This window comes from Pseudophryne corroboree, chromosome 2 (genome assembly GCF_028390025.1).
Source record: "Pseudophryne corroboree isolate aPseCor3 chromosome 2, aPseCor3.hap2, whole genome shotgun sequence".
In the NCBI taxonomy this organism is placed as follows: Eukaryota; Metazoa; Chordata; class Amphibia; order Anura; family Myobatrachidae; genus Pseudophryne; species Pseudophryne corroboree.
The window spans coordinates 60,866,059-60,882,746 of NC_086445.1; the positions used below are offsets into that span (position 1 = coordinate 60,866,059).

At 42.6% G+C, this 16,688-nt stretch overlaps 1 protein-coding gene across 1 annotated transcript in view; it reads right to left on the minus strand.

The window, feature by feature from the left end:
- The window catches only part of SYTL2 (synaptotagmin like 2), a 194,809-nt gene that overhangs the window by 45,785 nt on the left and 132,336 nt on the right, over positions 1-16,688 (minus strand). Inside the window, exons 10-12 of the mRNA XM_063950649.1 lie at positions 9,537-14,774; positions 8,838-8,936; positions 5,380-5,418 (exon numbers count right to left, since the gene is read on the minus strand). Coding sequence (XP_063806719.1) covers positions 5,380-5,418; positions 8,838-8,936; positions 9,537-14,774 — 5,376 coding nt within the window. The remainder of the gene's footprint in view (positions 1-5,379; positions 5,419-8,837; positions 8,937-9,536; positions 14,775-16,688) is intronic.

Consider the following 16,688-nt stretch of genomic DNA (forward strand, 5'->3'; position numbering starts at 1 on the left):
CTATCTCGCTCTCTATCTCTATCTCGCTCTCTATCTCGCTCTCTATCTCGCTCTCTATCTCGCTCTCTATCTCTATCTCGCTCTCTATCTCGCTCTCTATCTCGCTCTCTATCTCGCTCTCGCTCTCTATCTCGCTCTCTATCTCGCTCTCTATCTCTATCTCGCTCTCTATCTCGCTCTCTATCTCGCTCTCTATCTCGCTCTCTATCTCTATCTCGCTCTCTATCTCGCTCTCGCTCTCGCTCTCTATCTCGCTCTCGCTCTCTATCTCGCTCTCTATCTCGCTCTCTATCTCGCTCTCGCTCTCTATCTCGCTCTCTATCTCGCTCTCTATCTCTATCTCTATCTCGCTCTCTATCTCGCTCTCGCTCTCTATCTCGCTCTCTATCTCGCTCTCTATCTCGCTCTCTATCTCGCTCTCTATCTCGCTCTCTATCTCGCTCTCGCTCTCTATCTCGCTCTCTATCTCTATCTCGCTCTCTATCTCTATCTCGCTCTCTATCTCGCTCTCTATCTCGCTCTCTATCTCGCTCTCTATCTCTATCTCGCTCTCTATCTCGCTCTCTATCTCTATCTCGCTCTCTATCTCGCTCTCTATCTCTATCTCGCTCTCTATCTCGCTCTCTATCTCTATCTCGCTCTCTATCTCGCTCTCTATCTCGCTCTCGCTCTCTATCTCGCTCTCGCTCTCTATCTCGCTCTCTATCTCGCTCTCTATCTCGCTCTCTATCTCTATCTCGCTCTCTATCTCGCTCTCGCTCTCGCTCTCTATCTCGCTCTCGCTCTCTATCTCGCTCTCTATCTCGCTCTCGCTCTCGCTCTCTATCTCGCTCTCGCTCTCTATCTCGCTCTCTATCTCGCTCTCTATCTCGCTCTCTATCTCGCTCTCTATCTCTATCTCGCTCTCTATCTCGCTCTCTATCTCGCTCTCTATCTCGCTCTCTATCTCTATCTCGCTCTCTATCTCTATCTCGCTCTCTATCTCTATCTCGCTCTCTATCTCTATCTCGCTCTCTATCTCTATCTCGCTCTCTATCTCTATCTCGCTCTCTATCTCTATCTCGCTCTCTATCTCGCTCTCTATCTCGCTCTCTATCTCGCTCTCTATCTCGCTCTCTATCTCGCTCTCTATCTCGCTCTCGCTCTCTATCTCGCTCTCTATCTCGCTCTCTATCTCGCTCTCTCTCGCTCTCTATCTCTATCTCGCTCTCTATCTCTATCTCGCTCTCTATCTCTATCTCGCTCTCTATCTCTATCTCGCTCTCTATCTCTATCTCGCTCTCTATCTCTATCTCGCTCTCTATCTCTATCTCGCTCTCTATCTCTATCTCGCTCTCTATCTCGCTCTCTATCTCGCTCTCTATCTCGCTCTCTATCTCGCTCTCTATCTCGCTCTCGCTCTCGCTCTCTATCTCGCTCTCGCTCTCTATCTCGCTCTCTATCTCGCTCTCTATCTCGCTCTCTATCTCGCTCTCTATCTCTATCTCGCTCTCTATCTCGCTCTCTATCTCGCTCTCTATCTCTATCTCGCTCTCTATCTCTATCTCGCTCTCTATCTCTATCTCGCTCTCTATCTCTATCTCGCTCTCTATCTCTATCTCGCTCTCTATCTCTATCTCGCTCTCTATCTCTATCTCGCTCTCTATCTCGCTCTCTATCTCGCTCTCTATCTCGCTCTCTATCTCGCTCTCTATCTCGCTCTCGCTCTCGCTCTCGCTCTCGCTCTCTATCTCGCTCTCTATCTCGCTCTCTATCTCGCTCTCTCTCGCTCTCTATCTCTATCTCGCTCTCTATCTCTATCTCGCTCTCTATCTCTATCTCGCTCTCTATCTCTATCTCGCTCTCTATCTCGCTCTCTATCTCTATCTCGCTCTCTATCTCTATCTCGCTCTCTATCTCTATCTCGCTCTCTATCTCGCTCTCTATCTCGCTCTCTATCTCGCTCTCTATCTCGCTCTCTATCTCGCTCTCTATCTCTATCTCGCTCTCTATCTCGCTCTCTATCTCGCTCTCTATCTCGCTCTCTATCTCGCTCTCTATCTCGCTCTCTATCTCGCTCTCTATCTCGCTCTCTATCTCGCTCTCTATCTCGCTCTCTATCTCGCTCTCTATCTCGCTCTCTATCTCGCTCTCTATCTCGCTCTCTATCTCTATCTCGCTCTCTATCTCGCTCTCTATCTCGCTCTCTATCTCGCTCTCTATCTCGCTCTCGCTCTCGCTCTCTATCTCGCTCTCTATCTCGCTCTCTATCTCGCTCTCTATCTCGCTCTCTATCTCGCTCTCTATCTCGCTCTCTATCTCTATCTCGCTCTCTATCTCGCTCTCTATCTCGCTCTCTATCTCGCTCTCTATCTCGCTCTCGCTCTCTATCTCGCTCTCGCTCTCTATCTCGCTCTCGCTCTCTATCTCGCTCTCTATCTCGCTCTCGCTCTCGCTCTCTATCTCGCTCTCTATCTCGCTCTCTATCTCGCTCTCTATCTCGCTCTCTATCTCGCTCTCTATCTCGCTCTCTATCTCGCTCTCTATCTCTATCTCGCTCTCTATCTCGCTCTCTATCTCGCTCTCTATCTCGCTCTCTATCTCGCTCTCTATCTCGCTCTCTATCTCGCTCTCGCTCTCGCTCTCTATCTCGCTCTCGCTCTCTATCTCGCTCTCTATCTCGCTCTCGCTCTCGCTCTCTATCTCGCTCTCGCTCTCTATCTCGCTCTCGCTCTCTATCTCGCTCTCTATCTCGCTCTCGCTCTCGCTCTCGCTCTCTATCTCGCTCTCTATCTCGCTCTCGCTCTCGCTCTCTATCTCGCTCTCTATCTCGCTCTCTATCTCTATCTCGCTCTCTATCTCTATCTCGCTCTCTATCTCTATCTCGCTCTCTATCTCTATCTCGCTCTCTATCTCTATCTCGCTCTCTATCTCTATCTCGCTCTCTATCTCTATCTCGCTCTCTATCTCTATCTCGCTCTCTATCTCTATCTCGCTCTCTATCTATATCTCGCTCTCTATCTATATCTCGCTCTCTATCTATATCTCGCTCTCTATCTATATCTCGCTCTCTATCTATATCTCGCTCTCTATCTATATCTCGCTCTCTCTCTCTATCTATCTTTTACAGCCTTAAAATCACTTTCCTTAAAAGACTACAAAACCTATATTAATTACCCAGGAGTCAGGCAGTAGGTCCAGGAAGGCAGCAGGGTGGGGGGAGCAATCCCACTGATCGCACACCCTACCTGGATCTCACCCTGGCGGAGGGGCACATGACGCCCCAACCCCGCCCCCCCCCTCTCCCTCACTGAGCAGGTTGGCACCACTTCGTGATGCCTAAAATAAGTAGTAATACCCCTTTCAGACAGAAAATTAAGTTACCGGGTGAAGCGGTTCCACCTGTTATTTCATGTCACATGGGGTCCTTTTTCTGTGTGAAAGGGTTGAGAATTCCCGGGACTTCTACCAGGGTCAGAGAGACGGGAATTTTGACACGGGTTGACCCTTTCACACAGACAAAATACCTGTGTTGGTCTGCAAATTACCGTGTCGAAATTCTCGACCTGCTAATTTGCATGTCTGTGTGAAGGGGGGGAGCTCAGGCAGGTCTCTGCAAAACGACCCTGCATTGAAATGCCGGGATTTACAGACTTTTCTGTCTGAAAGTGGTATTACCAACTTTTTTTTGTTGTTTAAAGGGAGCATAGCCACACCTCCGTGACTAGGCCACGCCCCCTATTCATTACCATGCCCAGGGCAGCTTTTTACAGGCCTGGCCATGGCACCGAGTTTGGGGATCACTGTCCTAAACTGAAGTTTTCAGATATAAATCATGAATGTAAAATACACTGCCCGGTGTTACCCCAAACTTCCACTGCACCTATGTCATTAGTAAATGACCTCCTACCCATTTCATAAGACTGCTGACGCATCTCTCATACTACCCAAACATGGCAGGATTCCAGTGCAAGTGTCTCCAATTGCATGTGGTATAAAAAGAAGAAGGTGTTTTCACAGTAATAAAACGCAAGATGGGAGCGTGGCTACCCCCTTAGGCAGCATGGTGAATTGATATGGCCCTTTGTGTGAAACAACCAATCCACACTCTGCACTTTGCACAATAAAGGGTAAATGTAATAGCTTGCAGCAAGTTCCCAGGAAGTATGGCCCATGTTTTAAAGTAGCAGTCGCTTGAAAGGCGAAACAACCTGGTTTTGCCTTTTAAGAGCAGATTGGTAGCTTTGAATACTTCTCCATTTTATCACTCTTCAAGGCTTAATACATCTCCTCTGAAGTGAGGTCAGAAAACATATGGCAGTGAGGAGGACTTGCTTGTGAGGAAAACTGTGATAATTACTATAGCACAGATGCATCATGGTCTTAGCCTCAGCTGTCGCACCCTGCAGGAAAACGTGTAAAGCCGACCTATTGTAATTATGGTTGTGAGCGGATCCCAGATCATTGATTTGTGCACTACGGGGGTAATTCTGAGTTGATCGCAGCAGCAAGTTTGTTAGCAATTGGACAAAACCCTGGTGGTCATTCCGAGTTTTTCGCTCGCTAGCTGCTTTTAGCAGCTTTGCACACGCTAAGCCGCCGCCTACTGGGAGTGAATCTTAGCATAGTAAAATTGCGAACGAAAGATTAGCAGAATTGCGAATAGACACTTCTTAGCAGTTTCTGAGTAGCTCCAGACTTACTCGGCAACTGCGATCAGTTTAGTCAGTTTCGTTCCTGGTTTGACGTCACAAACACTCCCAGCGTTCGCCCAGACACTCCCCCGTTTCTTCAGACACTCCCGCGTTTTTCCCAGAAATGGCAGCGTTTTTTCACACACACCCATAAAACGGCTAGTTTCCGCCCAGAAACACCCACTTCCTGTCAATCACATTACGATCACCAGAACGAAGAAAAAACCTCGTAATGCCGTGAGTAATATACCTAACTGCATAGCAAATTTACTTGGCGCAGTCGCAGTGCGACCATTGCGCATGCGCAATTAGCGGAAAATCGCTGCGATGCGAAGAAAATTACCGAGCGAACAACTCGGAATGACCACCCATGTGCACTGCAGGGGGGGCAGATATAACGTTTGCAGATAGAGTTAGATTTGGGTGGGTTATTTTGTTTTTGTGCAGGGTAAATACTGCCTGCTTTATTTTTATATTGCAATTTAGATTTCAGTTTGAAAACACCCCACCCAAATCTAACTCTCTCTGCACATGTTCTATCTGCCCCTCCTGCAGTGCACATGGTTTTGCCCAACTGCTAACAAATTTGCTGCTGCGATCAACTCAGAATTAGGCCCTATGAGTAGCAGTGTGCATATCTACATGTACAATAATGCATTACATACATCCATGTGTCTTATGTGATAGAAAAAGTACAAATGGTTACCTAAGGCTTCTAGGTGTGGGGTCTTTAATTTCACTTCATCTGTCCGAGAAAGAGCAAGATAATAATAAAGAGATAGCCAACAATAATTACTTTTATTCCATAGCTGCTCAGAAAAGAGGAGGAGAGAATTTGATTAATGTACAGAGGGAAAAATGCATACATCAGTGTTTGGACAACTTCCATAGCAGTATATGGAGTACACACATTGCATGCTACAAGTAATGGTCAGTCTACTGCATCCATACGTCTTGTTCATTACATTTTACACAATTACTGGGGAATATTACACTATGATATCGGTGTTAAGTTTAAGGGTGTACAGTAACTTACCTTACCCAGTGCTGAAGTAAGAGGTGATTAAATTGTAAATAGTGAGTGCACACGGTTTATTAAATCCAGGCAGGAACAAATGTAAGACTCCAGTACCCAGTTTAGAATATATAAATGTGCACAGTATTAGTGGAAAGGGCTTAATTGGTTACTAGTAGGGGTGACATGCAGTACACACTATGAATCCTGCTGAACCATAGTCAGCCAGCTTTCCCTCACTTAGGGGGTCATTCCGAGTTGTTCGTTCGTTGCCGATTTTCGCTATGCTGCGATTTGTTGCAAATTGCGCATGCGCAAAGCACGCAGGGCGCATGCGCTTAGTTACTTAACTAAAAACTTAGCAGTTTTGCCGTGGATCCTGCGGCGCTTTTCAGTCGCACTGCTGATCGGTGAATGACTGGGTGGTAACTGAGCGTTTTCCGGGAGTGTGCTAAAAAACGCAGGCGTGTCAGGGAAAAACGCGGGAATGTCTGGAGAAACGGGGGAGTGGCTGGCCGAACGCAGGGCGTGTTTGTGACATCAAACCAGGAACTAAACGGACCGAGCTGATCGCAATCTGCGAGTAGGTCTGGAGCTACTCAGAAACTGCAAAGAATTATTTAGTAGCAATTCTGCTAATCTTTCGTTCGCTATTCTGCTAAGCTAAGATACACTCCCAGAGGGCGGCGGCCTAGTGCGTGCAATGCTGCTAAAAGCAGCTAGCGAGCGAACAACTCGGAATGAGGGCCTTACTCCAGAGTAACCAGGGACATCTTAACTTCTAGGCACACTGGGCACCTTCGAGCCTCCCAGCCAGTGAATGGCTGGCTGCATGCTGATTGATTGATGGATAATAACAGCCGTCCACCAGAGTGCTGACAGCCGTTCACTGTATGGAATCATGTGGAGAGACTGTGCTTGACCGCAGGAGGCACATGTTATTTATTTATAATTGATTCCTGCAAATAGGTGGGTAGGGACCCCGGGGTCTACGATGCTGTTAAGACGGTCCCCGACAGTAACCAATCAGCCTTCCCCTTTTTCTCTCTCCAGTTTCCTACCTTAGCCCACTCTCCCTCCCCAGCAGTCAACCAGTCTCACATTCCTCTCTCCCTTTCCCAGTAGCCAGCCAGCATTCCCCACCCCAGTTGCTAGCCAGCCTCACACCTTTCTCTGGCCCCAGAGACCAGACACTGTCACTCATTTCTCTTGCCCTGGTAACCAGGTAGCCTCGCACCTCTATTGACCCAGTATTCAACTAGCTTATTTTTCTTTCACCAGTAGTAGCCAGCTGCACACCTCTATCACACCCCACAGGCATCCAGCCTCGCACCTCTTTCCTTCCCCAGAAGCCAGCCTCATGCATCTCTCTCCCACCAGACCGGTATTCAGCCTCACACCTCTCACTTGCCACAGAACACAGCCTTAGGGTGTGTACACACGGTGAGATATTTTCTTTCGATTTTGACTATATAGTCACTCCTGTTCCTGCCCCAGTGGCCTGACAGCTTCTTCATATACCAGAAGACAACCAGTTTAACTTACCTCTGATCCCAGTAAGCCAACCAGTTTTACCGCTCCCTGCCCCAGTAGCCAGACACTCAGCTCTACCCACAAGTAGCCAGCCAGTTTCACGTTTCTTTTGACCATGCCAGTCTCACTTCCTCTGCGCCTGTATTCTCTCCTTTCCCTGCCCGAGAAGCCAGGTAGACTCAAACCTCACCACTACCATTACCCAGCCACTTTCCCCTTTCTCTCCTCCCAGTAGCCAAACAGTCTCATCTTCTTTCATGCCAGTAAAACCCAGCCACTCCATCTCAGACACCAATGATCCCCAATAAGAGAAGCGGCAGAAATGCACATAAGAGCTTTAACAAAGCAGCGATAGGAGAACATTTAACCCTATTTCCTCCATTCATACCACAACACACTGAACGGGTGAGAGACAGGTTAAAAAAAATTATTAAATTGTAAGCTTTCATGAACAGGCTTCTCCCTATTATTCTTTTCACAGTCCCTCTTTTCAGAATCTGGAACCTGCTGTTCTACAGAATACATTACATTTAAAGAAGAACTATGTAATACTTACAGAAGTATGTTCTGAACTAAAAAGTTCTGGATTCAGAATTTTTAATATTTTAGCAACCAACAGATTTTGCTAAATCTTTATTACTGGGTGGACTGAAATTTTGATTTCCCAGAATATGTAGTGGCCGATATTTCAAGGAGATAAAAATATAGATCAGATTTTATCATCGTTGAATATACAGAATGGTCACATTAATATGAACCTATTTATAAACACTTAAAAAAAATTGTTAAAAGTAATATTTGTTAAAATATAGAGCCATGCATTTTAAAAACTATGACATTTTCTCAATCACTACACATATTAGTCGTGGATACTAAAATTGGAATATAAGGAGTATTTGTGGGCATTCCAACATTTGCTATAAATGTTTATGCTTGGACAGTGCTCTAGGATAAGTCTTAAGCATTTTTCTGTAACAAGGATTAAAAAAATAATAATAAAAAAAATAATAAAAATTCTAAATGCACAATTACAAGGCAGATATTATACATAATACTCCGCCTAGAGCTGGGCAAATGTAAAAAAAAAAAAAAAAAAAAAAAAAAACAATAACTTTGTAATAGAGAACATGGGTGGGGCTATGACCGTAACAAAGGGAGTGTAAGTAATTATTGGTTGGGAAAGAAATTAAATGGGCGGGTCCACCACTGGCAGAGCCCCTTTGGGATGTGCCAAACTCAATATACTATAGATAACTACAGAACAGGTTTATTATTTACCTCCTCTATGTAGTAGCATAATTGAGAAAATGTCAGAGACTTGGGTATAAACATAACTTTTAACATGCGAGAGTTATAGTTGATGTGACCAGAGTCATCAGCTTCAGCAGCCTAATATATCTTAAACAAGGAATTAATTGACGTATTGTAATAAAGGCTCAGAACAAAACGTCTCTGGTGCCATCAATATGTGTAGCGCCAGGAGACTCCACGGATGAACCCGTGAGACGCCTGGTCGGCTACAGGAGTGGTTAGTGTACTAGAGATGGAGCTCAGGCAGTGCATGTTAGCTGGTTTAGTATGGCCTTAAGAAGACAGCAGACATGCTACATCCTCACTTGTACTTGTGGGGGAAACCTCCTGAACAGCTTTGGAGTTAAGCGTTTTAGCTGTGCTCCTATTCAATGCGCTCAAAATGGGGTTTGAGTCTTCCATACCTGTTGTAAAACAAAGCAGGTGAGCACTCTAGAAAAGGAAAGCATGACCAATACACTTCCAAACACAGGGAGTGTCAGTCAGAACACTTTATATCTAAATGCTACAACAAATGGGACTTCCAGAAATAATATACAGGGATTGTCAACTTCAAGGATATTGTACATGCTCCCATGGCAACCTTTGCTAAATACATCGCGTCATTTTTAATTTAATTTTTTTTTTTCGAGGCCTGGATTCTAATGGACCTTTGATACTACACAGTTCAACTCTGTTCAGTGCAGTCTGTACAATTATGAGCAGAGCACGTCTATGTCATATCCAATGGCCTTGATGAATACAAAGCTTTAAATTAAAAACAGAGGGATGCCATGAACAATAGTGGAAGGGGTGCTATTTTTTTTTTTTTAGCAAAAGTTGCAATAGGACGTATACAAAACTGTAAATTAAAATGTTTGAATTAGAACTTGTACCCTATAAAACATTCAATTCCATAGAAAGCCCTTTAAAATGTGACTTCTTGATGCGGACAAGAGATGACAGAACATTACTATACAGTGAACATTTATACTGTGAAAAAAACCAAAATACTTAAAACCTACATCTCTCTTTGTCGACTCCTGAAGTAATATATCCGGAAAGATCAAAATCAATACTTTTTGATATTTCCCTTCGATATGGTGCCTCGAGATAAAGTTCCAGTGTACTCCTCCGTAAAGAGCTGTTTTTTTCTTTCACAGGAGTGCTCTGTTGCAAGGATGTAAAGGCCAGCTTTGTTTCTGAAGTAGATTCTCGACTTTCCTCAAATCTGTCAGGCTCCATTTTTTCTTGGACAAAAACTTCTGTTTCCTCAGGAGGAGTTGCAGAAACCCTATTTTCTATTAAAACATTTTCATTCAGTTTGGGCTGAAGTTCACTTGTAGCCATGGCATTAGGAGGCACGTTTCCTATCAATCTTCCTTCCTCGTCATCCATGGCCTCCCTTTGAAGTTTTTCTAATCTTTTAGTATACGACGGTATTGTCTTTGGTGCATGACTTTTCTCAATTGTCTCTTCCACTTCCTGTACCAAGATATCCGGAGCCTGAGAATCAGAGTCAGCACTTTTAACAATCAGGGTCTCTCGGTCAGCTGGCATTGTCTCAGGAGAATCCAAAGTTGAGTTTAAAGAGTTAAGAATTGTTGTCTTTGGCTCACTAGAATATAAATAAACATCAGCTGTTTGCTCATGCTCAATTTTCTGTGTCACATTCTCCATGTCCATGGTGTCCGTAAGAGTAGGTTTTAGGTCAGAAGACTCCTCATATAGCTTTTTTAGCCTCTCATCAAAGTGAAAAAATGGAGTTCTAGACAGAATAATTGGACTTGGAATTCTTTCTTCAATTTCTTTTATACTCTGTGCTGCTGGTAAAATGAGGTTTCCCTTTTTATAATTTGATTGGGCCAATGGGTCCAAAACCTCTGTTTCCCTGGCAAAAGAAACATTTAGTTTAGACGTAGGCTCTTCAGAAATTAAGTTCGTAGATTCAGAAGACCCTCTCAAGTCTGAACCCACGGTGTCTAAAGATACATTTTTCCGTCCTTCCTGGACCAAATGATCAAGCATCGTATCATGTGGAAGATCAACAGAATGATGTGCGATAGAAGACGATTTTGTGTAAGGTGTGGACAGGTCCTCATTTCGTTCATCTGTCTTTTTTGATGAAATATTCAATATTAGTGGCTGGTAGGTGGTGTATTTTTTATCTGTACTTGAACTTCTTTGGACTTTGCTGCCATTTTCACTTGAAGAGACTGCTAAGACCTCGCCAATACCTTGGCCAGGTTCCTGTATCTCTATATATTCATCTTTTGGAAGATTTTTATTTGGGCTAATTGGTGCATCCAAAGATTCATTGTAAAGATTTTGCAATCCTTTATCAAAGTCACTGAAACCCTTTTTGGGTGGAACTACAGTTTTTCCAACATTTTCATTAATAGGTTCGTCACTGGAATCAAACAACGTATCTTTCCGTATAGCATAGACACTTTCTGAATGATCTTTCTCGGTAGTGTTTGCTGGCGATCCAGACACATCGGTATCTACAGGAGACTTTGTCAGACTATTATCAAAACCACCCTGTTTTACAAAAAAATTTATGGGAATGCTGTCATTTGTTACGTTAGAATATATATGCTCACCATTTTCTTCATCTTGGAACTCCAGTTGATTTTCGATGGATTTACTTGATAAGATAGGTGTCAACGAAGATACAGATGCCTGTTCTCTTGGCAAACTAGAATGGTCATCAGTCCATTCATCTCTTAATTTTTGTAAACTTAATGAAACGTCATCCCTTCTTGGTGCAAATGATTTCAATACGAATTCTGAAGCCTCTGTCAATTGCTCAGATGACATTTCTTGAACTGTTTTGGATGGAATCTCATCAGAGACTGCACCATAAGTTTGAAGACCAACCTTGGGTTCGGAATCTTGCTGAAGAATTGGGTCAGCTGAATTTGAGGGGTTTAGTTCATGAACCTTGCACTCACCGCTATTCTGGTAACTTGGTGTAATTTCAGTTCCACTGGGTTCATCAGGTGTAGAATATATATTGTATAATTTATTTAGATTTGTATCGCATGAAGGATTTTCTATAGCTACGGGAACTTCTGCACTACTGGAACACACCAAGACACTCTTTTCTTCCAAACTAGGTTCTGGGTTTTTTAGGTTTTTAACATTATTTTGCTGCGGTAGTAAAGTAACGAGATCAGGTTGTTTATTACATTCTTCTCTATCATCGTCACTGCTATAGTCAGGGTTTTGTGCTCGTTCTACATCATTTAAAATATCCTTTGCCTGTTTAGGAACAGTTTTATCTTGCTTTACTTCTATTGTAATGTTAGAAGTACTAGAAGGCAAAACAGGACTAGCATCCCCAAATTCACATTCTACAGAAGGGGACCTTTCTGCTGATACCTTTTTATTTAGAGTATTAATTTTTACTTGACTGTCAAATTGCTGCTTAGGTGCAGAGAACCTTTCACTTTTTTGAACTAAATCATTTGGGTCTGTCGTAGTAAATTTTTCTACATTAAATTTTCTAGGAATAGATACTTTGTGTTTGCCATCATGTTTTTGGTCATATAATTCAAGCTGAGAACTATCTGGCGTACTGTCTCGAATGTTCTCTAAACTCTTTGAAGCTAGTTTAGTTTTAATTTTTGCTATTAATGGATCTCTGCTTCTTATATCAGGATTGGAATTAAACTGCCTATTTGAGGTTCCTGACAATGCTTGAATTCGGGGGTTGATTCCCTTTGAATTACTGTCCACACTCCAGAAGCTTCTTAAGCTCTGAAAGTTGATGGATTTCGGCTGGTGTTTTCCACCTTCGTATTTGTTCTCCCCAAGTGAAACACTTCTTTGAGGAGCATTGCTTTCCGGACCTGTTATCTGTTCAATTTCAGAATTAAAATTAAAAATGTACCTCTTCCGAAAGTCTGGTCTGGGATCTGCTACAGGCGACACCTTTTCAATGTCCAAGCTTCTGATCTTCATTACCGGTCCACCTGGATGACCTTTTACAATTTCTTTGCTTTTCTCATTTTCCCAGAAGGATTTCAATTGATCAATAGGGGATAACTGATCGTCGTCGTCCTCTTCCAACATTACCTTTTTAAAAGTCACAATGCTTGAACCATTCTGATCATCACTGTCAAAAGAACTATTTGGAGTAATGGACTGTTCATTTGGACTAAAAGTACTTTTTAAGATCAACTTTTTTGGTACAGATTGAGATGGCTTTTCCCCTTCCCAGAATTGTTTAATATCACTGACTCTCTTTTTTGTAATGTTAAGTTTCTCCAACTCCTGATTTTTGGAATTTTGGAGAGGATCACTTGTTTCTAAAATAGGTCCTGTTGAAGTTACCTCAACCTCTTTCTGCTCTTCATTTTCACTATATACTGGAGTCTCTCCTGCTCCAGCCTGAACAGGTAATGGAGGCTTTAACATGCCAGCTTCCAATTCAATTTTTATACCCTCGTTGTCATTTTCAACATCTGGATTTTTACAATTTTGAAGAGGTTCACTTGGTTCTAAAATAGTAGGTCCTGATGAAGTTACCTCAAACTCTTTCTGCTCTTCATCTTCATTATATACTGGAGTCCCTCCTGCTCCAAGCTGAACAGGTAATGGAGACTTTAACGTGCCAGATTCCAGTTCAAGTTTAATACCCTCATTGTGATTTTCAAAATCTGGATTTTTAGAATTTTGAAGAGGATCACTTGGTTCTAAAATAGTAGGTCCTGATGAAGTTACCTCAACCTCTTTCTGCTCTTCGTCTTCACTATACACTGGAATCTCTCCTGCTCCAGCCTGAACAGGTAATGGAGGCTTTAACGTGCAAGATTCCAGTTCAATTTTTATACCCTCATTGTGATTTTCAACATCTGGCTTTTTAGAATTTTGAAGAGGATCACTTGGTTCTAAAATAGTAGGTCTTGATGAAGTAACCTCAAACTCTTTCTGCTCTTCATCTTCATTATATACTGGAGTACCTCCTGCTCCAGGCTGAACAGGTAATGGAGACTTTAACGTGCCAGATTCCAGTTCAAGTTTAATACCCTCATTGTGATTTTCAAAATCTGGATTTTTAGAATTTTGAAGAGGATCACTTGGTTCTAAAATAGTAGGTCCTGATGAAGTTACCTCAACCTCTTTCTGCTCTTCGTCTTCACTATATACTGGAATCTCTCCTGCTCCAGCCTGAACAGGTAATGGAGGCTTTAACATGCAAGATTCCAGTTCAATTTTTATACTCTCATTGTGATTTTCAACAACATCTGGCTTTTTAGAATTTTGAAGAGGATCACTTGGTTCTAAAATAGTAGGTCCTGATGAAGTAACCTCAAACTCTTTCTGCTCTTCATCTTCATTATATACTGGAGTCCCTCCTGCTCCAGGCTGAACAGGTAATGGAGACTTTAACGTGCCAGATTCTAGTTCAAGTTTAATACCCTCATTGTAAATTTCAACATCTGGATTTTTAGAATTTTGAAGAGGATCACTTGGTTCTAAAATAGTAGGTCCTGTTGAAGTTACTTCAACTTCTTTCTGCTCTTCATCTTCAGTATATACTGGAGTCCCTCCTGCTCCAGGCTGAACAGGTAATGGAGGCTTTAACGTGCCAGATTCAAGTTCAACTTTTATACCCTCATTGTGATTTTCAACAACATCTGGCTTGTAAACCATCTGTAGATCTTTTCCCACAAAATCATCATTGCCAACGTGGTTATTAATCTTTCCACATCCACCTCCACTCTTTCCAAATTCCAAGAGTTCTTCAGCTTTTGAATGAGAATGGACCTGTTTAAGTGGAATGGAGTCCTCTTCTGTTGGTGCAACTGGTGTCATAAATTCCGCATTTGGTATGTTTGATTGATCAGCGCTGATATTCTCAATGTTGCCTATTGATAATTTTGATTGAGGATTCCCAACCATTTTAGGAAGCTCAGATTCTGAGAAGAACTCAGTCTCCTCTGGTGTTAAGCAACCACTTACTTTCTCAACACCAGCTCCAGATTCATCTTCACTTGTACCAACACGAGGACGTAGTTGTCGTTGACTATTTTTTGTTTCCTCCGTCAAACCTACAGATGGTGACTGTTCATCACCAGTGTCAGAACTTCGACTAAACCAATCTAGAACCTTACTTATGGATTCATCTTGTGCCTTCATAACCTCAAATGTATATTTATCATGTTTGGATGATGCGGAGTCGCTTGAGCTAATTGTCGGAGCTGGCTTACCTGGCTCAGAGTTTGATACTCCAGTAGAACTTTCTGGCTTCTTATCTGTAATAAAAAAGAAATGAATGCCTTTCTAGAAGTGTATGTAAAAGAAGGGTTTCTGCTTAAAACGCTGACTTGTTAAATAAAAAAAGTTACAGGTCCTGTACAAAAATTTGAACCAGCTGTGCATTAAACTAGAAAACAATATCAAATGAAATTATTATGGAGAGCAAAGTATAGTGCTATTCTGTCTTCCTGGCTTGCAATAGTTAAGACTGAGAGAACGGGGGATGTAATAACGGTAACTGCTGCCAAAATGCCAAACTCAAAACCCAGAAATTTGGAAGAGGGGCGAAACAGAAACTGCTGGTGATGTGCAGGTGTTTTAAACACACACTTTATTGACAGCGGAAGTTAAAAAAAAATTAAAATGTAAAATGCGTATCCCCCCACAAAAGGCCTGTGCTGTTCAGCAATGGGCCCAATCCTCTGGTCGGGAAGGGGGACAATAAATGCGTACCTGGCCCTTCCTGGTAACTGTGGACTGTGTCGGTAACAGGATAATAAATATTGTGGCGCCCATTAAAATTAATCTGTTGCACACAGCGAATATATATATATATATATATATATATATATATATATACACACATACATACACACACACACACACACACACACACACACACACATATATGTATATATAAATACCAATAAGCCCGGCACTTCTCTCACCAAAGATGATTTGCTGCGGTGCCATCCAGATGAAATCACAAGATATCACAATGTAGACGTTTGCAGTAGTAGCGGCACTCAAGCAGACTAATGACAAGAAAATACTGAAGTGTCCGTTTATTGCGCCAACATGTTTTGGGGACAGCACCCTGTCCTCAGGGTCAGACAGTCCGGGGTGCTGTCCCCGAAACATGATAGCGCAATAAACTGACACTTCAGTATTTTCTTGTCATTAGTCTGCTTGAGTGCCGCTACTACTGCAAATGTGTGTACGTGTACGTGTGTGTGTGTGTGTGTGTGTGTGTGTGTGTGTGTATGTATGTATATATATATATATATATATATACACACACACACATATACATACACACATACAGTTGGGTCCATGTTTATCTTGACCTTTAATAGGGTTAACCGAGACTGGGCAGTCGGACTTAATCCCCTGCTGTAATGACTTAATCCCCTGCTGTATTGTTCTCTGTATTGTATTGCAGCTGAGAACAATAGATGAAGGGTTTATGTTAATAAACCACGTTGTGCCTAGGCGCAGCAAACTAGCCAAGTTAACCATGGACCCATCTGTATATGTATATATATATATATATATATATATATATATATATATATATATATGTACATATATATACACATTTACATACACACACACATCCTAGATCTGCATGAATGAAATATTCTTATTAAATACTTTGTTCTTTACATAGTTGAATGTGCTGACAACAAAATCACACAAAAATTATCAATGGAAATCAAATTTATTAACCCATGGAGGTCTGGATTTGGAGTCACCCTCAAAATTAAAGTGGAAAAACACACTACAGGCTGATCCAACTTTGATGTAATGTCCTTAAAACAAGTCAAAATGAGGCTCAGTAGTGTGTGTGGCCTTCACGTGCCTGTATGACCTCCCTACAACCCACACAAGTGGCTCAGGTAGTGCAACTCATCCAGGATGGCACATCAATGCGAGCTGTGGCAAGAAGGTTTGCTGTGTCTGTCAGCGTAGTGTCCAGAGCATGGAGGCGCTACCAGGAGACAGGCCAGTACATCAGGAGAAGTGGAGGAGGCAGTAGGAGGGCAACAACCCAGCAGCAGGACCGCTACCTCCGCCTTTGTGCAAGGAGGAACAGGAGGAGCACTGCCCGAGCCCTGCAAAATGACCTCCAGCAAGCCACAAATGTGCATGTGTCTACTCAAACGATCAGAAACAGACTCCATGAGGGT